General features: G+C 41.6%; 1 protein-coding gene across 6 annotated transcripts; it reads left to right on the top strand.

The window, feature by feature from the left end:
- The first annotated feature begins 598 nt into the window (after positions 1–598).
- LOC311001245 (lysine-specific demethylase 4A-like) lies at positions 599–24,239 on the top strand. 6 transcript variants are annotated; one of them, XM_083992279.1, is made up of 23 exons: positions 599–742; positions 1,849–2,008; positions 2,279–2,454; positions 2,611–2,725; positions 2,894–3,087; positions 4,923–4,972; positions 5,076–5,179; positions 5,262–5,399; positions 5,539–5,765; positions 7,539–7,702; positions 7,939–8,618; positions 9,058–9,165; positions 9,345–9,462; positions 9,644–9,819; positions 10,008–10,224; positions 10,923–11,002; positions 13,022–13,077; positions 14,560–14,668; positions 19,712–19,903; positions 21,710–21,880; positions 22,017–22,136; positions 22,442–22,534; positions 22,643–24,239. In XM_083992279.1, exons 2-23 carry the CDS (start codon positions 1,871–1,873, stop codon positions 22,778–22,780), a joined length of 3,564 nt encoding a protein of 1,187 aa, XP_083848405.1. In that variant the 5' UTR covers positions 599–742; positions 1,849–1,870; the 3' UTR covers positions 22,781–24,239. The 6 variants fall into 6 exon arrangements, with proteins under 6 accessions (XP_083848405.1, XP_083848406.1, XP_083848407.1 ...); XM_083992280.1 differs by having other exon boundaries at positions 9,348–9,462; XM_083992281.1 differs by having other exon boundaries at positions 7,542–7,702.
- The last annotated feature ends 2,436 nt before the right edge of the window (positions 24,240–26,675 follow it).

Consider the following 26,675-nt stretch of genomic DNA (forward strand, 5'->3'; position numbering starts at 1 on the left):
TTCTGTGTATGAATGTGCCTTTCCTGGCATGAAATAAAACATATGTTCACTGTCTACAGATGATTCTTGTTTGTTTGTAATGTGATCTGCCTTTCATTACAAATAGAAAAATTAAAAATCAAACAAAAATTATAGGCAATATAGGGAAAAAAAATAGTTTGACCAGATTATTTGTTTAGATATTTACACAAGGACTATACTATACCTGGAAACTTATTATATTAAATTTTGTAACCATTTCTAATCAAACTTCTTAGCCTATTAGCACAAGAGCTAATCCCTATGCTCACATAATAGGCTATGTATTTCTCTAAATTTAAGTATGAAACAGATGTCCTTTGGGTCATTTAACAATGACTGAGATGAGACATTTATTATATAATAATTTCTGTTACATTGGAAAACCGCCATATCCTCTATATCACTTAAAATACGAATCTGGATAATACAGTAGTTGTGTGGTTCCTCAAGTTATTAACATTCATTATAAAAAACTAAATTTGAGTTAATGAGCCACCGGGGCCGCCCTCTGATTGGCTGAGCGTGTCCCATGCGTGTGGTGGTAAACAAAATCCGAGGTGCGTGTGCATGCGTAGAAGTGGTAATGGAGGATAGTGATCTACTCACAGGGGGCTTAGTTTCCAAGCTGTCTTCTTTCTTTTCTGTTCTCGTTTACCGTTTCTATTGATCTCCAAGTATCTGGAAAGCCGAGGACAACTTCTGGATTAACAGAGAGCAGGTGGTAAGTATCAGCATATCGAGTTATCTAACGGCCGTCCCTCAGTGTTAGCTTCCCAACTCACAAGGCTAGTCTGGTGGCTAAACTAGCCGGAACTGCTCTGTGGCTAATGTCGGTGGAAGGGGTCGGCTGCCGTCTATTTCCTGGAACAGACATCATTGACTTGGCGAATGATAGTTTCAGTTTTCGTATCATCTGTCAAACTCAGCACTTGTTGTGTGGCGTTTTTGGGATTAAGGTAGCTGTGATTTTAATACTTAAAAAGTCTTGCGACCATACAATCGGTGCTGTTTTAGTTTAAGTTTGCTGAGGGCTCACTACAAAAATTAAACTGGAAAGGATGCAACTTAGCCATGGTGGATACTGTGATGCAGGATATAGTCGCATCCCATCACGGTGTTAGCATGAACTAGCTAGCTAACGTCAACTGTCTTGTAATTGTTGCTCTTTCCTTTGAGACACCAACGAAAGACGGTGACAGTGTTCATCATCAGTGGTCATTTGTACGTTCATTTGCAGTGTCATGTTGGTGGCCCAGGCCGAGCAGGATATCGGTACCAGTGCTTTGCTATCTATATTAGCTAATGCTATGCTATGTTCCATTGAAGCTACTGCTAACTGCCTGGGCTTCAACAGTATGGCCGAATTAAAGAGACGCGGGTTTAACCAATCAGGGGCGGCCAAAGCTTTTTCCCAGCCCCGTCCAGACCAGCCCTGTTCCCCGCCACAACGATGATACACACTCGTAACATGTGTGATTATATATCGTACATCGCTGTTGCATATTGATGTAAAGCAAAAGATAGTAGGATTACATCTGTAATGTCAGAATTGTTATTTAAACATAAGCCTAACCCATCAATCATGAAAAATAATGTTCTGAAATATCCAGTGTGATCATATTACAGCTAATCACTACAACACATCATTTAGATTTATTTTAATATAGAGGTGTTGATTTCTTTGGCAGGTAATTAATAAAGCCTCCAGGGTCTAGGCCATAACATTTGATCCAGACAAAATGAGTCATGCAGTAGTTTATTTATAACCATACAAAATCAAATACCATGTAATAAAATCAAAAAATTTTCCCCATTTACATTGTGCAGGCGCTGCCACTGAGTTTTTAGGATGGCGTCAGATGTGGTTTCCCAAAATGGTTCCAAGGGGATCATGACTTTTCACCCCTCTGCTGAGCAGTTTAAAAACTTCAGCCGCTACATTGCATATATGGAGTCCCAGGGTGCACACAAAGCTGGCCTGGCTAAAGTAAGTACTGATACAGTGCAGTCATAACCTTTGTATTGATTGTATTTACCTGTGGGAATGAAATTGTATGTAAATATGAGTTGAATATATCAATGACTGGCCTACTCTCTGAAATCACAAAGCTATTCATCATCTTATTTGTTCAGTTTGCTGTATGTTGCAAACATGTGTACAATACACCCTCTTAAGCTTTGCTCAGAAATGTGTCAATGTGATAAAAAAAATAGTATTAAGAAAACAGTAATTCACTGTTCACTTTACCTCTTCAAGATTGTCCCACCAAAGGAATGGAAGCCTAGAGGATCGTATGACGACATAGATGAGTTGGTGATTCCTGCACCAATCCAGCAGGTGGTGACGGGCCAGTCTGGCCTTTTTACACAATATAACATCCAGAAAAAGGCAATGACTGTCAAAGAGTTTCGCAAGATTGCCAACAGTGACAAGTAAGAAGTGCAAAATCAAAGACATTTAAACCATCTGTGTATTAGAAAATCTGTATTATCTGCTGATGAATACAATCAACAGCATCTTAACTTGACAATACTAAAAGTTAATTTCGTATAGGATCTAATTAACTGTTGTCAATACCTTTTTTCTAGATTCTGTAGTCCACGTTATGATGACTTTGAGGAGCTGGAGAGGAAGTACTGGAAAAATGTGACGTTTAACCCTCCTATATATGGAGCAGATGTCAATGGAACGCTTTATGACCATGTAAGTTGACATTTGGAAGTTGTTGCTGTCTCAAATATCCGTCAGTAGTGGTCTTTATTATTGCTGACTGTGCATCTGTGAAAAATCAGTATCCAAACAGGATACTGATAACATTACCAATCATACTGCTGTATGTAACGGTTTCATGTATTGTCTGCGCTCCTGCAGGACATTAAAGAGTGGAACATCTGCCGCCTGAACACCATTTTGGATACCGTTGAGTGTGAAAGTGGCATCACTATTGAGGGTGTGAATACACCCTACTTGTATTTCGGCATGTGGAAGACCACCTTCGCTTGGCACACGGAGGACATGGACCTCTACAGTATCAACTACTTGCACTTTGGAGAGCCCAAGTCATGGTAAGGATGCAACATGTGTTTTTCTTCATCAAACATATAAGTAAAGCTTTTAATTCATACACATTTTTGCATAACTGCATAACACTCATATATAAATATTATGAAATTGATTTCTCCCATCTGCTTTAAACCTATATTGCAGACAGTAAAGGATGTCTGCACAGGTCAATACTAAAAGTTTGTCTTCTTGTCATTTACATAACTAAAGACCATTTGTCACCTAAATAGCAGACCTTTTGTTTTGTGTCAGTCAGTACGTTTACATGACACTTGAAAAAACCGAATTATTGCCTTAATCCGACTATAACTGGATAACTGAAGTGCATGTAAACACCTTAGTCCGACTGAAATCGGAGTTGAGAACTCCGATTAAGACAACCAGATAATGCGATTGGAATTCGATTTTCTCCGTTATGTATACACCTTAGTCGGAGTATAACTGGACAATGCATGTGCGCATGCTCCACAACCGTAGAGACGGCACCAAGTGGAGCAGAGAAGCCGCCCGAACCTCGCAGAGAGAGAGCTTACTAAGTTGTTTATATTCAGTTTTTTACGAGGTGACAGAAAAGTCAACAGGACAGGCGGCGTATTAACCCGCTGAAACAACAGGTGGCGGCGCATGAGGGGGCGGACCCCGTCAGTTATTCGATTTTCTCAGTTGCATGTATATTGAGACAAGGACAGAAGTCCGACTTGACGCCAAAATCGAATTTTGAGCATAGCTCGATTAAGCTCTGCATGTAAACGTACTGACTGATGCTACATCTGTGAGGCACACATCCTATTCAAGAGGCTTTGGTTTACATTTACATTTAGACCTAACATTTACTAATTTGGCAGAAACTCTTATCCAAAGTGAGTTGCATGAAAGGGACAACACTAGTAACACAATTCAGGGCAGTAGGAGACCTCAGTCAGATCACACATTACATGCAGTGCCATTGATATGAAATACACTTTCCATCTCCTAGGTGGGTGTGATTTCTTGTTTATGTGAAGACACAACTACAATGTACAAGACTAGATACAGTGTTAATCTGCACCCAATCTTGCTGCTTTTTTTTGGCTCAATTGCAAGATCATATCAGTATAATAGAACAGTTTTCCCCCCAAAACAGTTAAATTGCTAATAGTTTTATTAAGCAAAGACATTTTCAGGTTTTATTTTTACATGCAAGTCTCTCTGAACTTCTGTGGTCGGAAAGTGACATCTGCAGCCCTGCAGCAGTGAAACCACAACCAACAAAGAGCAGAGAGACCTGCTGTGAGCTCTTGTGAGAATTTGTTGCTGAGACAGGTCAAAAAGTTGCTTCTGATATGATGAGATATCAGAATGTTAATAGGTTCTGTTGCTTGTTAAATGGATCTTTATATTTTATTCTGAACAGACTCTTTCTAAACATTAATTTTGTTCAAAAGTAAGGGGAAGCTCTGAAGGTCTAAAGTTCTCTAGACTAAAGTAGTGCTCCACAGATACTCTTGTAAAATGTCTGGTGTAATCTGTACCACACCCCGGCTGTCATCAGTCTGAACTTCCCTAAACTGTCAAATGCCACTCCCAATGTTGATGAAAAATCCTTCAGGCCTCTAGGACACTGTACATCATTTCATACTCTTATATAACATGCCATCATATAACTGGCCATGCAGGCGCTATGGTAAAACTATATGCTTAACATCCGTCCATTAAACAGTATTAAACTGTTTATAAACACTCAAGATGTGTGGATACTGTCTGTTGTGTTTTATCTATGATGTAGCTAATGACTGGCTGAAAAGAATAACAGCTAGTTGTTCACTGTGTCTGAGAAGAGTCATTTGACTGTCTGCAGGTACTGTGTTCCCCCGGAGCATGGGAAAAGATTGGAGCGTCTGGCTAAAGGTACAAAAGCAGTAGAATAATTTCTGTAGATTTTTAAATTTTATTATAAAGCTATGTTATTATAACCTACAAGTTATTAACATCTGTTTATTTATTCTTCTAGGGTTCTTTCCTGGCAGTTCCCAAAATTGTGAGGCCTTTTTGAGGCACAAGATGACTCTCATCTCTCCCTCTATCCTAAAGAAATATGGCATTCCATTTGAAAAGGTAAGTGAAGAGTATCTCTTTATTACAGGTGAAGTGTTTAAACATCAGTCACTAATTTTTTTATTTTTTTATTCTTGCGAAGATTACTCAGGAGGCTGGTGAGTTCATGGTAACGTTCCCCTACGCATATCATGCTGGTTTCAACCACGGCTATAACTGTGCTGAGTCCACCAACTTTGCGACAGAGAGATGGATTGAATACGGCAAGCAAGCAGTTTTGGTGAGGAAGATCATAATAAAAAAAAAACACACACTTAAACTTGAGAATTGAAACGTGTACTTTTAAGACTTAAAAAAATATATATATAATCAATATTTAAAAAGTTGAATCAAAACCTTTTTGTTTTTATCGCCTATAGTGCTCATGCCGGAAGGACATGGTGAAGATTTCCATGGACGTATTTGTGAAGAAATTCCAGCCTGATCGCTATGAACAGTGGCTCAAAGGGAAAGATGTGCTGCCCATCAACCACTCGCGGCCCACCCCAGAGGCTAGGGAGTTCCTGGGGGACTCTTTCAATGACATCACAAGCAACAGTAACAGTAGCTCTGTGGAGAGCTGTGGGGAGGACGGAGAGCGGAAGAGGTGAGTTATTTACTGCAGGATGGAGTGCCCTATCATATAAGCTGTTTTGAATAGTTTATATAGTCAAATGTAGTACATGTGTAGTGAGAGGCAGTGCTTCTGGTTATTTTGCTCTTCCTGTTGGGGATACCTGCAGATATGTCAGCCATGGAAAGTCTTGTAGCGTCATTGGACTAGAGTTAATCATCTGTGCTAATTACCCTCAACAAAACTAGTAACTGTTTATTAATAGCTCAAAGTACCACTTGGGTATGCAAACGCAACATTTTTAGGAACCTTCTTCTCTGAGAGGGTGAAGAGCCAGTATTGTTTAAATGTCTGCACATTTTCAGACAGTCACTTAAGAAAGACATTCAGAGTGCTGTATTTGGTTTTGCAAGTGCCACATTGAGATGTGTACAAATTAAAAAAGAGCGCTAGGAAGAAGTTAAAACCCCCTGTACCATATCACCACTTCACAGCTGGCCAGTCATAGGCAAGGCAAGGCAATTTTATTTGTATAGCCCGTTTTTACAAACAGTTTGTCTCAAAGGGCTTCACATAGCATCATAAGAACATCCTCTGCCCTTAGACCCTCACATCGACTGAGGAAAAACTCCATGGAATATATATACACTATAGTGTGATATTCATATTGTTTGTTTCAGCAGTAGCGTGCGGTGGCCTTTCAATCAGGGCTAATTTCAATGACAACACCAAGGCCAGCACTAGAAACTCCGCTGGCCCTGGGGCGTTCTGTCAATAACACATCAAAATCTGATTGGCTGATGATACTGTCACTCAACGTTTTAACCCAATAGCAGCGTCCAGCTTCGACCAAAGGCTAGCAATGCAACTACTGCTGGCCCCTAGTCTGGGGCCGTTGACAAGCTGTTTTGGTAGGAAACGGCTCCAGGGCGAGAGAGACAGGCCTTTCCGTCAAAATAAAAGCACCGAGCTAATAAAATGCGGTAAAACTCTTTAATTTAAGGAATATAATTTACAAGAAAGTCCCCGAGCCATTAAGTTAACATTTTGCTTTTATTGTATTACAAGTTAATGTTTATTTTATAAGTTTTATGTTGGTGAACACTTTTATTTTGGTGAATTTGGTGATTTCGGTATCCGCTACAGACAGGAACCAGAATGCAGACGAAATTCAAGGTAACGGACACCAGGCTCTTTGCTTGTCTGAAGAGCCTGGTGATGCGAGGCTAGCTGGCCCCAGCCGAGGAACGGAGCTGTGATGCGTTTATAGGACATAGGAAATTTGAGTTCCACAAAACCAATCGTTTTCTGGATAAAGTTGCGTACTGAACAAGTAATTGACTCCAGACACATTTCAGAATCACTTTTTAATTATGAAAAATTATTATTTTTTTGACAGGGCTAGCAGTGCTGGCCCTGCTACCCCTGACTGCACACCACTGTGTATCAGTAAGTCATTTGAGATGCGCTGGCCCTCTTCTGGGATTGCAGCTGATGGGAATTTGTTTTCTGAATTTATTTTGTACGATTTTTTAAATTCTGTTTTCAACTTGACTCAAGTTTTAGTAAGATGCATAATCAATTTTATTTTTAACCAGTATTTATTATCAATCTCCAACTTATGCTTTTATTGTTTTTATTTTGTGCTTTCATAGTTATTACATGCCAAGGCAACAAAACATGTATTTTAACCTACTATACCATGTAGTATACAGTCTCTGGTTATGAAAATCAAAAGGACAAGACCAAGGTGCTCTCAGCTGTTTCCAATAAATTGTCCCATGTTTTTATTTGGTCAACCCTCAGCAGTACACAGAGGATAGAGACCAAGAGACACAGGGTGTGTCTGGAGTTGCCTGAAGAGGTTGTTCCCAAGGATGAAGATGAGGAAGAGGAGCAGTATGGGAAGCGTCCCCGGTTAAGCCTTATACCTCCACGTACTATGTCACAAGATGGCAAGAGGAATAAAGGTACAATTACTTGTGTATTACTAGTTTCCTATAGGGTGATAACAATGTAAAGGCTCTGTCCAAAATAACCATTTACTACAACACACTACATGTACTGTTTGGACTGTGTGTTCCCTGCATATGAACTTTCAGACACAGTTGGGTTTTATGTTGAAGAAAAATGAAATGGAATGTTTTTGTTTTGTTTTTGTTTTTTTAACCTTCACTTCTTGACAGACTTTGAATTTATATTACAGGCCCACCAAAACTGGTTGTCACACCGACCAAGCTCACTTTAATGGATCCATTTCACCGGGGTTTGACCCAAAGCCACAGTGATGGAGGCCGCCCCCCTCATTATACCAAGACTCGTGCACCTGCAATTTCATCCCAGTCCCAGGGCAGAAACGGACATCTGTCGGTATCTGTGGCACCTACGTGGACAGAAACGTCGACCCAGCCTGCCCGCAAAATGGGGGTAGCCAGTCTGCTCTTCCACAGGACTCTAAGTCCAAAAGACACTCTCCAGGTGCACAGCTACACTCTGGAACGGCAGCGACAACCTCACACACAGCTCCAGGTGCACAGCTACGCCAGAGAGCATCAACCCCGTCATCTCCAGCACAAAACCTTTACACAGTCTCACACACAGGCTAAGTCGTCATCTCAGGCACAGAGATGTGAAAGAGCAGAGCCGCAGCCAGAAACTAAAGTCGTTCTAACCAAAGTAGCACAGAAGGAATTGGAAGCACAGAGTCCTTCGGAGCCGTACCAAGAGGAAGACAAACCTGTAATATCAACATCTTTGGCAGCTCAAACTGAAGAAGAGAAACCTGAAGTTGAGGAAACCAGCACGTCTGTGTCATTAGAGACTCAAACAGAACCTAAAGAGTCGAGTCAAACAGAGATTGAATCTCCCAAGAACAACAAGCGAAAGGTCAGTGTCTTTTTTTTCTTTGTCTATGAATTTTTAAATGCGACCTCAAAATGTGCTTTTTTCTCCCTAGTTTTTACTGTCCCTGATTTGAACTGTGCCTGGTTTGATTCCCTTCTTATAATTCTGTTATAATTTCATCATTATCAGTGGCACATGCATGCTTTAACTCAGATAATTGTGTGTGGTGCATGCGTCGTCATTTTAGTCAAGCTTAAACATCTGTTAACAGGTGTCTATGTAGTACAGATGTGTACATGGGGACTAAGACTTTTTGGTGGCTCTGTACTGGTGTATTCTCCTTGCATGTGTTGGTTTACTAATCTCTCTGAGCTCAGCATCATTACTAACTCTTACTCACAAAACAATTGACAGATTAATCCGACATTATTCTAAAATGTGTCATGAACTTTCGATGTTGTTCATGCTCTTCAAACTACAGAGCAACCAATGTCCCCTTGTGGATAGTGGCATTGTCATCCTGAAAGACACCATTCCTGTCACGAAACCAAATCACAATGAGACGAAGGTGATCGCTCAGAATCATCATGTAAGTAGCTAATAGCTGTGATTGACTTCTCACAGCAATAACTGAACCGAGTGTTTACCAGACAACATATGCATGCCAGTGCAGAGCTCCCAATAAGCCTCAAAACAGAGAAACATCATGGCAGTTCAGGTGTAATTCTTGTTTTGAAGTGTTGTCTTGCTATACACTGGTTGGTCCAGCAGGTGGCAGAAGAACAGTCGTACTGCAAGTCAGTGGCGAAGAAGCAGCAGCAGCAGGAGGAGCTACGTAAGCTGCCTCGCCACCATCCTCTCATCAGAGAGGTGCACAGTGACGATGGTAAACACAACCTTGTTGACTGTTATCAGTGTAGATGTCACATTCGTGTTCCTTTTTTAATGTAATGGTAGCATTTGAGTGGCACATTCCCAAGCATCTTGAAGTTTACAATGTCAAGTCCTGGCACGGTTTACACTACACGATATTTTTCTTGCAACTTTGCCTCTGTGCTTCTCTGTAGATGTGTATATGGACATGGAGATTGAACAAGAGGAGAAAGAGGAGTGGGCAAAGCCGCTAACCCAGCTATGGCAGTGTCGACCATACAACCCTGAGGCAGAGAGAGAGTACAACAAGAGCATGGGTCAGCAGGCCCCCTACTGCTCCATCTGCCTGATGTTCCACACTTACCACCAAGTGAGAACTACAAGCATTTTATGTTTTTACAAATCTAGTTTATCAATATACAGGCATTTATGTCAATCGACCTTTGACCCAGACTTATCAGCAAATAATAAAAAGCATGGAATGAATGAATGAATGAATGAATGAATGAATGAATGAATGTATTAAGAAGCCTCTGGATTTTCTCTTTCCACCGCAAGTCCGAGTCCAGTGATGACAGCTCCGATGTGATGTTGGTGAACCGGCCAGGGGGCTACCAGTGGTCCAAGCCACTCATCCCAGAAATGTGTTTCAACACCCAAACTTACAAACCGGGGAACGATGGCGAAGAGGGACAGCTGTCTAACCCCAACGTAGCAGAGGATGGGACTAGTCGGCTCATCAGCTGTGCTCAGTGCTCCGTCCGTGTACACACGAGTAAGGCCCCCCTTTTTTTCTGTCAAGTAGCTGATAAACAATGCATGCTGTAAGATGAAGTATATCCCACATACAGTACATTCAGGTCGTTTGTTATTCTTCAGAAAGCACCACTCACACAAATGGCCATCAGCAAAGGCCATCACTGCATTATGGATGAGTACACAGACACACCTGCAAAGCATTAAATGATTCAGACAGCACTGCTAAGAGTCTCGCACACACAGGCTGTTGAAATGAATTGTTTGAAGTGTGCATACGAGTCTTATTTGGAATATGTTCTCATTGTATCGGTTTAATTTTAACAGTATTTTCCTAGAATGTCTTATTCTCATGTGATCCCTCCGTGGCCTGGTCGTTTTATAGTCTAATCTGTTTTGTTCCATTCAATTTAATCTGAGACGGTCAAATCCAGCGGTACACAAACACCCACTGGTCCATCCCAGCACACTGCTCTCTCATGGCAAGAGCCCCTTTATATTCTCGGGGCATGTCTTACAATGTTTTGACCTCAGATTACAAATAATTTGAGGTTAAATATTCATGAATTAAAGTTCTCTTCTCGGTAAATAACAAAAGGTATGAGTGCTGACAACACAGGGTACAGGCAAGAAAAAAAAGAATCCGTAACTTTTTATTCAATCACACATGAAGCATTGGGGAAGCGAATGTGTGACACGTTTTCTGTTCCTGTTCAGGTTGCTATGGTGTGTCAGACGAGGGAGCAGACCTGGACGACTGGCTGTGTGCCCGCTGTGAGGCTGATGCAGTCACCGAGGTCAGTCATTTGGGCCTGGGCACCTACATAGCAGATAGTCGTTTTGTCATTTCTGTGTCAGACGGATCGTCTTCACTGCTCATCATGTTAACAGACCTCAGTGATGCAGCAGTGGTGGTGAGAGAGCAGTAGCAGCCTCACACACCATGAAGTGTTAGCAACAGAAAGTGGTTGTAAAAACCAGAGATGTTTTATTGATAGATTTTCAGTCAAAACTGAAAGTGAGTGCACTGACCTTACATGCACCACGCCTGCAGCTGTTTGTTTTCTTGAAACATAGTTCGACAAAATTGGGCTAGAAACTAAATAAAAAAAACACGCAGCGGTCGTGGCAATAGTTGACGGTAACTGTGACCAGTGTGTAGAACATACTTGTGTTGCTGCAGCTGAGATCATGGTGCTCCTGTGGGTATCATGATGACATCTTCAGTGTGGCAACAGCGACCACTGATCTGTACTGAGACTGTTGTTATTCTGTCACTGTGTGGAAAAACACGCTGTGGTGCGTGCGCATCGAGGTGCAGACGAGGTTAGATACTGAGCAAGATAGTTATCTGTAGTTTACCTTAGTAGTCACGAGTACCCAACCCAGTGCAGGACTCTGTTGCTGTGAAGGTGGAGACATGCGGCGGTGGTGTGTTTGCGACAATAAAAAAAAAAAAAATTTAAAGAAAGAAATTTGAAGGAGAGGCGGCTAGGATTTAGGAATGGCGGCCTGCCACTCGTAAATGAATGTAGAAGAAACACTGCATCTTAGTTTATCTGCAGTTCTATTGATTTTTCTGTGCCAAACAAAAAATTGGACTTTGATGTGCACTACTGAAAGCACAATCTAAACTACCATGCACCTCACTGGCACCACAAAGCCAGCCTGTTGACAGTTAGAGCAGCAGCTCTCCTTTTGTCACACTTAAATAAACTGGGCTCTCTATGGGATCATTTCCTTTGTTCTAAGGCTGTGAGAGTGTTCCCTTCATTCGTGTGTTATTGTTTGGGGAATTTCCCCCCCCCAACTTAGTTTGTGTGAATGAATCTGTATATTTCCTTTGTTTTCAGCATTCCTTACTGCTCAGAACAATAGAGAACATATTCTGGGAATGTGGCCCAATATTGACACAAACACCTCACCACTAGTGGGCAATGTGCCACTGTGTAGTTCACTGTGATGCCTCAACACTGCTCCTGTCTTCAGTGTGATTGAACATTGTGACTATTTGGCATCTGTTTTTTGAGGACATCTACAGAGATACAATACTGTAAGCTGTATCTTTATTATTGATTTATTAGCTGCATCGGGTTCATCCAAACTGAAACTACCAAAATTAATTTTATACAACTTTGAATATAAAATACTATTAGTGCTACAGCTTGGCTGAAAACCTGCTGCATATCATTTACTGAGACAGTAAACTCAATCCTACACTGCACTACATTGCTTTTCCATCTTGCATGAATTTAGAGTTAAACCCTGACTGACTGTTTAAAATCAGTTGTAAACTGTGTGGACTGATGCCCAAAGATGTCAATTTAATTTGGTCCATGGGGCTGTTGGGTAATGAGAGAGCAGGGCAGTCTGCCTATGAAAACATGGCAACACTGATAATGGGAATTGATAAGACTCACAGGCATGTGTGAGGAATTGGGCAAACTGTAACCAGTTCTTGCTTTCCCAGGATATACTCAGTCAGCAGTCTTTAAAGTGTGTCCTGTCCTCCTGTAAGTGTTTTGTTTAATGCCAGTGGAGAAAGGCATTAGACAGGAACAGCTATGCCAGTTCAAAGCTGCTGTCGGACAACAACTGCACGTCTTCCTCTTACTGAACCTGTTGGTGGTTGTGTATTTATGGTTGTGAGAGTGCCACTCGGTGGTTTACTTACTCTGTTTTTGTCAGTTTTAGCTGTTAATGATACACATCAAAGCCTTGTATAATCAACAAACATGTGATTTAGATGCCATAAGATATAGTTGGGGGTATTGTTGGACACAATAACTGACACTGTTGTGTGTTCTCTCCTGTAGGACTGCTGTCTGTGTTCCCTGAGAGGCGGCGCTCTGCAGAGAGCCAACAATGACAAGTGAGTACAACAGCAGACACAAGCGCTGCCACTGTAGAGGAGAATGTATTTATTCATTTCCTTTCACTAATGCAGCATGGGGGAACAACTGAAGATGTACTGTTCTCTAGGACATTTCAAGGCTATTATGTGGTCTTTATGGTCATTGGATCTTAAGTGGACTGTAGGAAAACCTCCATTCAGCTTGAAAGATGTTACCCTTTTCAATATTTACATTTTCTAAGAAAATAGGATTCTGTTCCTTTTTTAATTAAATCATCATCATGCCCATAAACTTATGAATGTAATGGCAGGAGATCGTATTTGACATGGATTTATGGTGTTTACAAAGCAGCCGGTGCATATTATCTGTCTGGTTGGTGCACAGCAGATTGCTACCCATGGCTACCATTCACTCTGCTCTGACCGCTGACCGCATTAAGTCTCTCTGTTTCTTCAGTCTGTTACTGCTCACATCCATCTGGTGGATGCAACCCCTCAAGCTAAATGCACTTTTCAAATGCAAACATGTACACACTCGCGCACATTTATAGTGCACATGGATACGTGCAGTTCTTACACACCTATGGCTGTTGGTCACACTTACAGTCGCAGCCGTAAATATCTGGACAGCAACTCTATTTTCTTTCTTTTTAAGCAAGGAAATAGAGTTGCTTATCTACTTATCTACTACTTAGAGTAGATTTTTTTCATTCAACTATCTTATGACCTACTAGTGTGAATGTACTAGATAGTAGCTTCCTTTTTATTGTTGAAGATAGGACATACTGGCCTGAGATCCTCGGGCAGTGGTCTAGTATCGGTTTCCAAGGCTGAAAACAAGAGGTAACATAGTCTCAGTCAGAGCCCTGAAGCCATAGAACAAGCTGCCTGAAGAAATGAGGCCGGCAGTATCAGTGACCTCTTTTAATTTTTTCATAGATTTTTTTATTTAATTATTAGTTCTTGAGACACAATTAAGTTTTATTTGCTTACTATTTTTAGAATTTGTATTTTCATTCATTATGTTGGTATGCTATTCTATGCACTACAGGCTTGACTGTAGTAAACTATACAGTAGAATTTACTTGTTTCCAATATTTATTACTGGTCCCAGCAGTGAACGCTACTGAATCCCTGTTGTTTTTGTTACCATTGTCCAATAGGTGGAACTGTGATACTGAAGTTTTTGCAGTTTTCTCAAAAGAAGTTCTGTCACAATTTTCTGACCACTGATTTACTTAATATAAAATTATATTGATACTTTTTTTTTTACCTAAATAACTGTCAGTAATTGTTCCAACCTTGTTGTGAAAGTAATGGATTCTTATGCTTCATGTGTGCACAATGACATTTTGTCCTGACAGTAGATAGGGCTGCACATGTTGCATTAACACTGTGACCACTTTGCCGAATACGTGCCCCAGCACTTGTAGAAACAATGTGCTCTCTCGACATCGAACTGTTTGCCCTGAATGTGCTTCATGTTTGCCTTTCACACAGATGGGTTCATGTGCTCTGTGCCATCACCGTGCTCGAGGCTCGCTTTGTCAACATCACCGAGCGGAGCCCCGTCGACCTCTCTGCCATACCAATGCCACGGTTCAGACTGGTAAGAACTACAACTGCTACACTTGGTGTGTGTTTTGACATGATTGCAGGTGTTTGGCAGCCTGTGAAATTGCTGCAAACACCTGTGTTACAGCCACAGGCATGAAGGTTTTTCCTGTTGATCCTTTGCCAGAATCTTGAATTAAAAATGCAGTTAGCAGCAATTTGCTTTGTTACTGTCGCTGCACTGTGGCTAGCAGTTTCAGTGTTTACCATACGTAGACCAATGTGTGACGCAGCGCCACAGAATCAAGATGAAGTGCCTCAAATTGATTTTTTTTGGTGTGCTGGGGCCTAGATAAGGGATTAAGCCGGGATATGTTGGTTATCCTGGCTGAATTTAGCCTCAAGTCGGTTGTTCGAAAGCTGGATACCTTTATCCTGGTCAAGTTACTATGGTGATTTATTTTCTGCAGCTAACCTGCTCCAGACAAGGCTAACAGCCAGGCTTAGTTGATTCGGTTGTCTTTATCTGTGAAGTCAGCAGTCACCCTGAGAAGAACATGGAATAACTGTATGAAACACGTTGATTTCTTATGTACCCTACATATTAGCCTGATTTCTAAACAAACAACATACATTTACAATAATTAAAAAACATGAAACATTTACAATATTTATTAGGCTATTTTTCTTTTCTTTTTTTCATAATTAGACCTATTCATGTGCTTCTCACACTGAATCTTTGCATCTGCCAGCGCTGCCTGCTTCTTCAGATGAAGGGCGTACATATGTCTGATGGTTTGTGAAATCTTTAAAACACATTAGCACAGAATTGTGCACACTGTTCTTCAGTCAATACTCACTATTTTATTATCTGTGACCCATCTATGATATTTTCTATGACCACTAGTACTACATGGCTTCTCATAAAAAGCAATGGAGCAAAAATAGCAATAGATTTATTTTTATTTTTATAAAATATGTTACAAAATATATTGGCCTAAATATTGGTTGAGGGAAGAAAACAAGAATAAAATTGTGTGAGCAGGCACCTTCTAAATGATTTATACACCTCATTTGAACATTGTTATCAGCAACTTATTGAAGCACCAGACTGCATGATGTTATTATATTTAATTAATTTTCACCTGTTGCACTTTTGGCAACTTATTTGTTCTGTATGAACTTTACTTTAGATGATAAGAGATTTGTGCAATGTATCAACTTCCACTGCTCATCATTAAGGCAAAGTGCACAACTGTTAATTTGTGAAAGGAAAGTTGTGATTATAGTTTTGGATTACTTCCACATTCAATCAGTTGTTTTTTTTTTTTTTTTAAGAGGTGTGTCACCTTACGTCAAGATCCGCTGTTGATTGTAGGAAAGTAGCCACACCTGTCCTCTCATCGGTGAATCTGTGATCAATCTCTGTGGTCTACTGACGAGAGAATTAGTTACACCTGGCTTGACAAAGCTGCACCTTCTCAGCCTGGCTCGGCGTTCCAACAACCAATTAAGCCAGGATGGACTTATGAGACCCTTCCCCCGTTTATATGTACCCGGTTATTTTTAAAAACGGAGACATTAACCATCGTTTGCACCCTCCGTTTAGACGCAAACAGAGAATTCGCCCCTGAAAACGATGCTTTTTAAAAACTCCGGCCAGGGTGGAGATTTTGGAAAACTCCGTTTGCACGTTTGCATGTAAACGGAGAAAAACAGAGATTTGGGTAGCCGACGTCAGACCCTGACGTCTAACCGTAACCATATTACATAACTTAATAAAATAAATAAATAATAATAATGATACAATTTAATGCAGACTGATGTGTTCATTGTAAAACATTTATTTATTGATGTTGATGAACGTTAAATGGGGTGATTTCTGTACAGAGTCCCGAGGCTTAGCTGCTCTTCTGTCCAGTAACAGTTAACACCAAGGGGGCAGTTGTCGGTCTGAGAAGTGAAGCTCACTTCCGCGTTCAAAAAACTGCAATCCCCCCGGCTTCCTCTGGGGGCTGGTACGGGAAGGGAGCATTCTCCATAGACCCCGACTTTACGTCCTCAATAAACATGTTAAACCAACACTAAGGAACTTTTCAACCTTCATATAATATTTTCATAACTTTTGTGATGGTACATCGACTTACAACAGGTTGAATGACACCTCTGTCATGGCCTGAGGGGGTCTGTATCGCCTTCACTGGCACTAAGCAGCTCTGAGGAGCATGGTAGGACACCGGCTCTCACTTTCACTTTCACTTTTGCGAGTCACAACGAGGAAGGAGCAGGCAATGCGGCACCTTTCCGTCTGATTGTGTATGTGTGTTTACTGTGAAATGATCCGCTGGTAACAGAAACTTAGTTTGGACGTCTTCTGTTAATATCCATGCAACGGGAGATCAGGATGTTTACGGCGCTATGCACTGGTGCTCATGGGAAACGGAGTCTTCCTTCAGGCAAAACACTACCACTTTGGGCCACTGGCGCCGCCAAACTCAACCAAAACTGAAAGTTCTTTAGTACTGCTTTAAAAGCCTGGTACCATTACGTTTTTTGGTCTCAACCGATAGTTTCTACCCCCGCACACACTCTTTTAAACTCTACCGTTTTACTGTTATTAGGTTAAAATTCTGTCCAATTAGGGCGCGGAAACGTTGAGTGACAGGTCCGGAGACCGCTGCTTCGAGGCCAGTGGGCGGGCTCTCGGCCGGCTAACGGCCGCACCGCTCCAAATATGGCAAGTCAAATCCAACATGGCGCGGTTCAAACCCCCGTAGTAGCGGCACAAAACAGACTCCCCCAAACCAATGGGTGACGTCACGGGTGCTACGTCCATTCTTTTTACAGTCTATGGTTAACACACATGAAGCTTCACTTTTCATTCAAACAAACTACTACTGCCACAATTGTGATATTTCATCAATGAGACCAACATTTATCTCCTAAAGATAATTTAACCAGCCGGTGGTAAACCTCTTAAAACCTGCGGGTAAGGTAATTAGCCATCGTTTTGTTCCCGGGAGGATGACAGAGGCTGGCCGACCGAGCAGCATTGCAGAGTGGACACTGTCTCCACAGGTGGAGCTTCACTTCTCCGAAAAAAAAAAGCTTCACCTCTCCGAGAAACATGGGAGCAAACTTCTAAACAGCCGTCATCTGGATAAACTGGCCGTATATTTGGCATCTAAACAGTTACTTTCTCGCATGAAAAAACTTTACACACAAGGAGGGCAAGTGACGTTGTTGTTGTTGTTGCTGTTGCTATCAGGTTGCTATGCGGGATCATGTGCGGGATTCTGATTGGCTGACGTGGGCTTGAGCTTCTCGCTACACTGCCACCTACAGGTTTGGCATGCTCTTGACGGCATATATACACGGGTTAGTGTAAACTAAACATTTTCTGAAAACAGACTGGTGTGCACCATAGACTGTAAAAAGAATGGACGTAGCACCCGTGACGTCACCCATTGGTTTGGGGGAGTCTGTTTTGTGCCGCTACTACGGGGGTTTGAACCGCGCCATGTTGGATTCTACTTGCCATATTTGGAGAGGTGCAGCCGTTAGTCGGCCGAGGGCCCGCCCACTGGCCTCGAAGCAGTGGTCTCCGGACCTGTCACTCAACGTTTCCGCGCCCTAATTGGCCAGATTTTTAAACCTAATAACAGTAAAACGGTAGAGTTTAAAAAAAATTCACCCCCCTCAGAGTGTGTGCGGGGGTAGAAACTATCGGTTGAGACCAAAAAAATTAAATTGGAGTTGCTCCCTTCTGGAGCCAGCCCCCAGAGGAAGCCGAGGGGATTGCAGTTTTTTGAACGCGGAAGTGAGCTTCACTTCTCAGACCGACAACTGCCCCCTTGGTGTGCACGCAGTGTTTTTTATAAACAGAGAGGGTGAAATGTCCGTTTATGAAAATAGCCGGGCACGTGTAAACGCAGTCTTTGTCCAACCTGGCTTTTCCACTTATCCTGGTTATCTTTATTCTACTTTCGAACAACACGCCCCTGGTGCGTGGTAAAAACAAAACATATCAACCAGCGCATCCAGTGTTTCCCATTAATTAATGAGTCTGTGGCGGCCCGCCACACTCACACGCTAGTGTGCACACACACACACACACACACACACACACACACACACACACACACACACACACACACACACACACACACACACACACACACACACACGGGCACACAAACAAACACGGGCACACAAACAAACACGGGCACATGGACACATCGCGCTGTAAGTAAGGGATAATGTATAGTTCGGAGGTTGTTATGGAGAAATAAACCCCGATAGGTTGTATGGAACATACAACATGAAGGGGTTTATTTCTCCATAACAACTGACCATAGAGCCGTGTAATAACGTGATATACAAATGCACTACATCGCATTAATGTGTTTAAATGTGCCCCCCTCCCCAAACTGCACCACAGTTTCCTGAAAATTTGTGGGAAACACTGATTTTTTTCCCCAGTTGACGGTGGTTTGTATATATAGATATTGCGTCATTCTACTTTTTCTCATGCTATTACTAGTCACTTCTATTTTTGTAAGCATCCGTCAAAGCTCTTGTGACTCGTGTACAGACAGAGTTCTTGGCAAACAGCGCTGTGCTCTGACGGTGTCTGTCTGTGACTCTCACACAGTCACACATTTCTTCATAGTGACACTGCTTTGGAACTTGTTGTCAATAAACAGTGTGAAAGGCTGGCGGCGCATGTACTTGTTTTCTCTAGTGTAATGACTTGAATAAACAATGCCGAGCTTAGGTCACAATCATTGGCCTTGTATCCATTGTTATATCCTTATCCCTGTGGAATATCTCAATAGACCAACTTCATTGAGTGTATATAACACATGTTAATAAATAGGAAGCAGGGTAATTTCCTTCTAACATATCTGTTTTAGTTCATGGCTGGCTCTGCTAGTGTTTTAACTCCCTTTGATACCTTGTTTTTTGTGATCTTCATCCTCATCCTCTTGGCTTGTTTCCTTTCTCCTCCTTTCCTTCCTCTGGACTTCCTTTACTTTAACCTGCTAATCTTATCTCTTGACCCCTCCATGCCTTTTGTATTTGTCGCCCCTGGTAGAAGTGTGTGTACTGCAGGAAACGGATGAAAAGGGATGCGACGGGCTGCTGTGTTCAGTGCTCCCATGGACGCTGCTCTACGGCGTTTCACCCAACTTGCGCTCAGGCAGCTGGGATCCTCCTGCACCCAGACGACTGGCCGTTTGTAGTCTACATCACCTGCCACAGACACAGATCGCCGGTCATACCCGAGGTAACAGAATAGAAACCCAGTCGGGCCATTGCTAATGAATTAAGTGCAAAACAGTTTTTCTGTACATTATCCTGTGAAATATTTTTACATTTTGTTGACATTTTCCATACATACAGACTGACTGGTTACTCTGTGTCTGAGCTCATTGCTTTGCTACGATTATGTTGTTAATCTGAAAATCCAGCACCATAGTGACTTCAGGGGCCTGTACTACGAAGCAGGTTCAACATACCCAAGTCTATCTTTGTTATCCGGCTTCAATTAACTAGACAATCGCGATCGCGCTAAGCGGTCACACGACGGTGGTTATCAACTCGGTAAGTCAACCCAGGGTTTCCCAGAGCACGTTCACATGAAAGGGTGGAGTTAGCGGCATCTGACCAATCACAGACATGGACAGGTCTGACAGCAGCTGCAGCAGCAGAGCGGAGTGTTTCACTAACGAGGAGCAGAAAATCATTCTGCAGCAACATGAAGAACTGAAAGAAACACAGTCGCTAGCCTACAGCAAAGGGCAGAAAGTGCTACAGAGAATTACTGACTGCGACAATGCTTAGAGTTCATGGGATTAAAATGAAATAAAATCACTGCTCAGTCATTATGATGGCTGATGGCTCTGTAGGAATCACAGTATATTCTTCTAAACTGGCCTGTTGCTCACATTTAATTTTGTGGTGTGTATTTGATGCAGAGAGTTAGGTGTGTGAATATTGCATGTAAAAAAAAAAAAAAAAACTTGGAGCGCTGATCGTCAGAGGATCAGACTCCCGTATTTTTAGTTTTTAGATGAACATCTCTAAGAGAGATGCGTTTTATGCCTATCTATCTATATCGATCCCCCTGTGTGTGTGTGTGTGTGTGTGTGTGTGGGGGGGGGGTCATAAGTTTTATTGTAAGTTTTCATCGGAGGGACTGACAAACCTCTGTCAGCTGATCGAGCTGTGCCGTGTGCTCACTGTCCCACTACGGTGATGTCATTTTCCAAGAGAATGATTGGTCAGGAGGCGGAGTTTTTCTACCTGGTGATCTCAATCTGGAACAGAACCTGCTCCCGACCAGGTTAGCCGTTCAGCATAAGTTGCCGCGGAGATGTATCCCGGTAAGAAGTGAACTACCTTTATAGTAGGGAAAACCCAGGGTTAACCCTGAAGTTACCTCGCTAAGCTCAAATCCTGCTTCGTAGTACAGGCCCCTGGTATTTTCCCCACAAACACTTTCTGTTTTGAGAACTGAAATGCTTGTTATGGGAAACAGCTAAGTTTATCCTATCTTGATTTTGTCTGGCATAAAAAACCCTATTCTTTTTGAGGGCACCTCCCATTCCATTGCCATTTGAATGCCCTCATAATGGTATTTTGAAAACATGAGACATTTTTCAGTTCATGAGAGGAAATTATGCACTCACTACAGTATTATCTTGGATTCGGAGCACACTAATAGCTCTCAAAGTGCCGCGGGGAGTCTTCCTTTGATGCACACCTCTGGTAATTCACTAATTGGGAGAGACAGACATCTGTTTACTCCTGTCAAGAGGTTTGCCTCAACGAAAATGCATGTTCACCGACTGCTGATTATGAGCTTTCTGCTGTTGTGGTTTTCAGAACAAGTCTGAACTTGTCCCAGTAGTTCCTCAGCTTTGACACTCGAGTGCATTTTGTACAATGAGGCACAGAGAGAGCAGCATTATTTCTTGTGTACATGTTAACTGAGTATCATTTTGGCCACTACAGACAAACACTGACCTGTCCTTACTGTGGTGTAAAGCAGTGTGAGTCGGGTTTGTAACACATGTTTTCTTTTTCTTAGCGCAACAAGGCGTCCATGCGAGAGCTGGCAGTGGGGCAGAAGGTCATCTGTAAATACAAAAACGGCCGCTACTACCAAAGCGACGTGGTGGAACTGACCACAGCCACCTTCTATGAAGTGGTGTTCGATGACGGATCCTACAGCGACAACCTCTTCCCTGAGGATATTGAGGTTAATAAAGCTGCTTCCAATATCATTAACACATTGTATTTATCCACTGTTGCAATGTTTAGGGATGTACACACAAACAAAAGGTTTCCTAATCTTGACACACAACCAGAGTTCATCACTCTCTTTGTGTTTCCAGAACCGTGACTGCGTCCATCTTGGTCCACCGGCCGAAGGAGAAGCTGTTCAAGTGCGGTGGACTGATGGGTTGATATATGGAGCCAAATTTGTAGCATCACACTCCATCCCCATGTACCTGGTAAACCATCCCTGTATCTGTCTCTCTTTCATGACTCACTTGCCCTGACGTGCATACAGCGCATCCGAAGGGCTCACTTACTTCATCCTGCCACATCAGAGGTTTTTCTATTGACCTCAAAATGTGGTTGACCCGAGCGTGCTTAAATTTTGGTATATTATGACTCATGTAGAACTACATTCTTGCTCCTCAGTGTGTGTGATGTCGAAATTCATTTGTTTAACTGGAGCATATGGCTTTAGTGGTTACATTTGCAGTGTAATAAAATAGATATGTAAAGCAATGCTGTGCTCCTGCACATTCAGGTGGAGTTTGAGGATGGATCACAAATCACTGTCAAGCGAGAAGACATCTACGCTTTGGACGAGGATCTTCCCAAGCGAGTCAAGTCACGAATGGTAACTTAATATCCACTTTTTATGCTAAGAAAGTGTTGTGACCCATGACTTGAGATCTGTAGCACCGTGAAGCACTGATTTCTAAACCTGCTGTTGTTTGTTCCCCAGTCGGTGGCGTCAGACATGCGCTTCGAGCTCTTCTCCCAGAGCAACGTCAAACAGAACTCCAAAAGGCAACGGGTCATCAACTCTCGATACAGGGAGGACTACATTGAGCCCGTCATCTACCGAACCATCATGGAGTAACGTCCATTTTCTTCTCCTGCTTCCCACCACTCCTTCTCCACCCCATCAACTCACCACAGAGAGCTCCAGGTCTTCTCCGGTTTTGGCTACTGCTGATACAAAGGACGACCCCATCCTCCTCCTGCTCCTGCTCCGCTTCCATGGCCTGTCAGGCTACATATTTATAAACTACGGCTGGGACTTTAAAATGACTTGTGTGCATTGAATAAATATTCTTAGATCTATCAATTGGCCATCACACTCTGTAGATTGTTTTCTTCTTCCGTTTCATTTTGTTTTTTCTTTTGCTCAGGAAGAAGCCATCAATGAATTATTAAATATGGAAAAGGTTGGACTATCTATCTGGGGCAAGACGTTTTCTTTTTCTTTACCACCACATTTAGCTGTGTCACAAATTTACATAGGACGGTTTTCTAGTCGTGATGTTTTTTCAACCTTTTGATCTAGGCTTGCAGACAAGTTATTTTCACAGTAATTTATCCTAAGATTTTACCGTGCGTGGTCATGAGGTTTTAGAGGAAGTGTGATCTTTGAGTCTTTGTTCTCTCCCATGAAGTTTCAGGCAGAAGTGTTCACTCTGAGCTAATCAGCTTTCAACTACAATAAAATGTGACTCAAATGATTACGCAAAAACGTTGTGAGGTTATAACCCCAAAGAAATGATGTCAGGGCCATGAGATTGTAGTGATTACTTCATGAATTGCATTACATGGTTCTGATGCATTTTTCCCCCATAGGAGTGACAATGTGCGTTTACTGTGAAGATAGAAGAAAACTAGATGTGCTTTAGATGCCCGAGCCTTACATTTGAAAGGGCCAAGTGTATTTTGTTTTTTCTAAAGCTTAAGGTTTATTATTACTATTGTAATTAATGTTATTATCAAACTTTATTTATGCATTACATTTGACAACAAAGCTATTTTTGTCATGTCCTTTTCACAAGCTGTAGAAAACCTCAGATGTATTTATATTTATTATATTGATAGGTTTACAGGCATCCTGTTTAAATTTTTAGGCCCGCTTCTCATTTATTGAAGTTTAAGTCCCTCTTAAAGCAAAAGCACTTCTTGTAGCCTCCTGCCACAAGACTTTTTTTTTTACTTAAAAAGCATTTTCTAGACACAAGAAGTCCACAGAGTTTAGATTTTGTGTGTTTCTGATAAAAGCTAGTTCTAGTTATGAATCTTGTAGCAGGTTATAGTATGATCCCAAATGAATAAAAGCCGTCAAAGAAGATAATGTTCAGACTTGAGCAAATTTTCTGTTGCGAATCCCCTGTACCTGGGCCGAAGTAGTTTTTTTGTGTAGAGAGGGCCTATGTCCATGACAACATTAAATCTGTATACTCTTTGTAAACATCAACTGTTTGGGTAAAGTTTTAGCTAAGAAAAGAACCTTGTACTATTCACTTTCTCACTTTTTGCCAACACTTCGAAAATGAGCTTATTAAACCACTGAGATTCAGGCAGTGTTTTCTACTGGAGTTGTCTCATCTGCATTTTTGTTCTAACCTTTCTCGTGTTTCTGAGCTGCTGATGTTGGATGTCTCAGCCAGAGGGTCTGCAGCTGTGCCAATGCAGGATGAGTCTTGTGGAGTCCACTGCTGGAATTTGATAAGACGCTTTGCTCCTGGTTCTTGATACCCCCGCGCATCATACACCTTTTTTCTATTGCACACCGTGAAGACAGTGGTTGATTTATTACTTTTGATCCACTGTAACTATTGATCTTACAAGAAACACTGAGGCTTATTTGAGACAGTAACTTGATACTTTTCTAGCGTGTGCTGGTATGTGACCATTAACTTCTTGCACACCAATACTTAAGCGGTCGTTAACTTGTAAAAACAGGTTAACAGCTGCAGCTTTGGCCATCAATCATCTTAAAGTTTAAAAGCTGCATTCCCGAAAAGCAGAACATTGCCCATGTAGACAGTCATCATCACAACTCTCACTCCAACACAGAGCGGATTCTCACTCCTGCTTTGACAGGAGTCGTATTTTAGAGCTCGAAGGCCTAATAGATCAGATCACAGATGACTGAGGCCGTAGTAACACAAATACAGATATACGTATATTCAGCTCCATCCCATCAGAATACATCCATGAAGCCCCAACCTCACAGTATAATGGCTGGTCAGTAGCATCTCTTTGTATCCATACAGGTATATCTAATCACATCTACTTACATTCTGCATGTCTATTATTATTATGTCTATTACAACCCATACTTTCCAGTCATTTCCATCTCTTTTATTTCATCATCATATAAATCTATATGGTGCACTGAGGTGAGCAGAATAATCATTCACCTTTTAAAAACATACAACATACAAATTTCACAGACTTTTTTTCAATCTAAACATTAAAATATGTGAATTATTATCATGTCTGTATTGTGCAAACATCAACTTTACTGTTATTGACAAATAGTTTCAGGATTTCTTTTTTTTTTTTTTTACCAACCCTCTGCCCTCTGTCTCCAATAAGGCATAAACAACTATTAACCCTCACATACTTTATTATAATAATAAATCATTTCCCCTCAGGGATTAAATAAAGTAGTCTGTCTGTCTGTCTGGATGGATGGATGGATGGATGGATCACTTTTCATGTTCTTTATATGTAGACTATACATTTTCAAATCCATCTCTTTCTATACTGAAGCCACTTTTTTTGACCTTGCATGCCCTGTGAAAAAAGACTGGTCAAAAAGCTGAACAATTGACGCCCACCTTTTTGAAAATCTCTCTCTTGAAAAAACATAACTACTGAAGCAGATGAATCGAAATGGAGTGCACCAAAGACTTAGATTAAGAAATAGTGCAATATATGAGTAAGATAATAGATAAACATAAATGTATAATAAATGCCCATAACAAGATTCTGTAATATCACTGAGTGGAAGCTTTGGTCATGTCATGTCAAGTCATGTACAATGTCACAAGTATATGGAAAGGAGATTGGAGAGTTCAAAGATTTTGAACAAAAATTAAACCATATTTCTCTCTACAAACTAAACTATCCCCATAAAGATATCAATATAAACACCCACCATCCTCAGAGGGTTAAAGCAGATATCAGTGGAATGTTTTTGTTAATATAAGTCCTAAATAGTCCTATTTTCCGTCAGCAATCACTTACATGAAGTATTTCAGCCTAAACACGAGTCTCTCCGTCACTCTGCTCTGCTGTAACCCGAGGAGAAAATTTTCCTTGTGGGATACAAGTGTTATCCAATGAGGAGAGAGAACGGCATGAAGGGCTGTGTGTGCAGCCAAGGGATGCGCGTGAATGTGGTGACGTAGCACGAGGACCAATTGATGCCTGACAAGGGCGGGGGCTGCTAACTCATGGTGCGTTCAAAGAAACTCGTACTTTGTGTTTTTCCTTCCTGTGAAGTCATACCAGTTCGATCTGGTACGAGTTCACGGGTCGGAAGTTACGAGTGGCCGTTATAGGGAACTTTCACAGACAACAGGATGGTAAAAACACGAGCTACGGGTTACCTGGAACGCTACCAAGTCGTAGTTGTGACTTGAAGCTGTAACTTACGGTTTCAAAAGCCTGCCTTGAACGCAGCATTAGCCGAAACGGCCGTGAAGCTGATATCTGCTTTAATGGACTTTTGATTGAACCAGTTAGATGTGGTGTACTCTAGTATGCTTTTAATTTTAGTGTCTACTCAAACACACACACGCACACACACACACACACACACACACACACACACACACACACACACACACACACACACACACACACACACACACACACACACACAGGTTAAACTGACCTGGTTAAACTACGGGCACAGTGCTTTCTTTGTTTGCCCCGAGGAAGTTACCATTTCCCTGAAATTTTATGAAAAGGAATCATGTTACCGACCTAATTTT

This window comes from Trachurus trachurus, assembly GCF_905171665.1.
Source record: "Trachurus trachurus genome assembly, chromosome: 17".
Taxonomy (NCBI): domain Eukaryota; kingdom Metazoa; phylum Chordata; class Actinopteri; order Carangiformes; family Carangidae; genus Trachurus; species Trachurus trachurus.

Coding starts and splice junctions, on each gene's coding strand:
- LOC311001245 (XM_083992279.1), top strand. CDS start 1,871: ATGGCGTCAGATGTGGTTTCCCAAAATGGTTCCAAGGGGATCATGACT. Junction 5,400..5,538: donor ACGGCAAGCAAGCAGTTTTG/GTGAGGAAGATC, acceptor TATCGCCTATAG/TGCTCATGCCGGAAGGACAT. Junction 9,820..10,007: donor TGTTCCACACTTACCACCAA/GTGAGAACTACA, acceptor TTCCACCGCAAG/TCCGAGTCCAGTGATGACAG.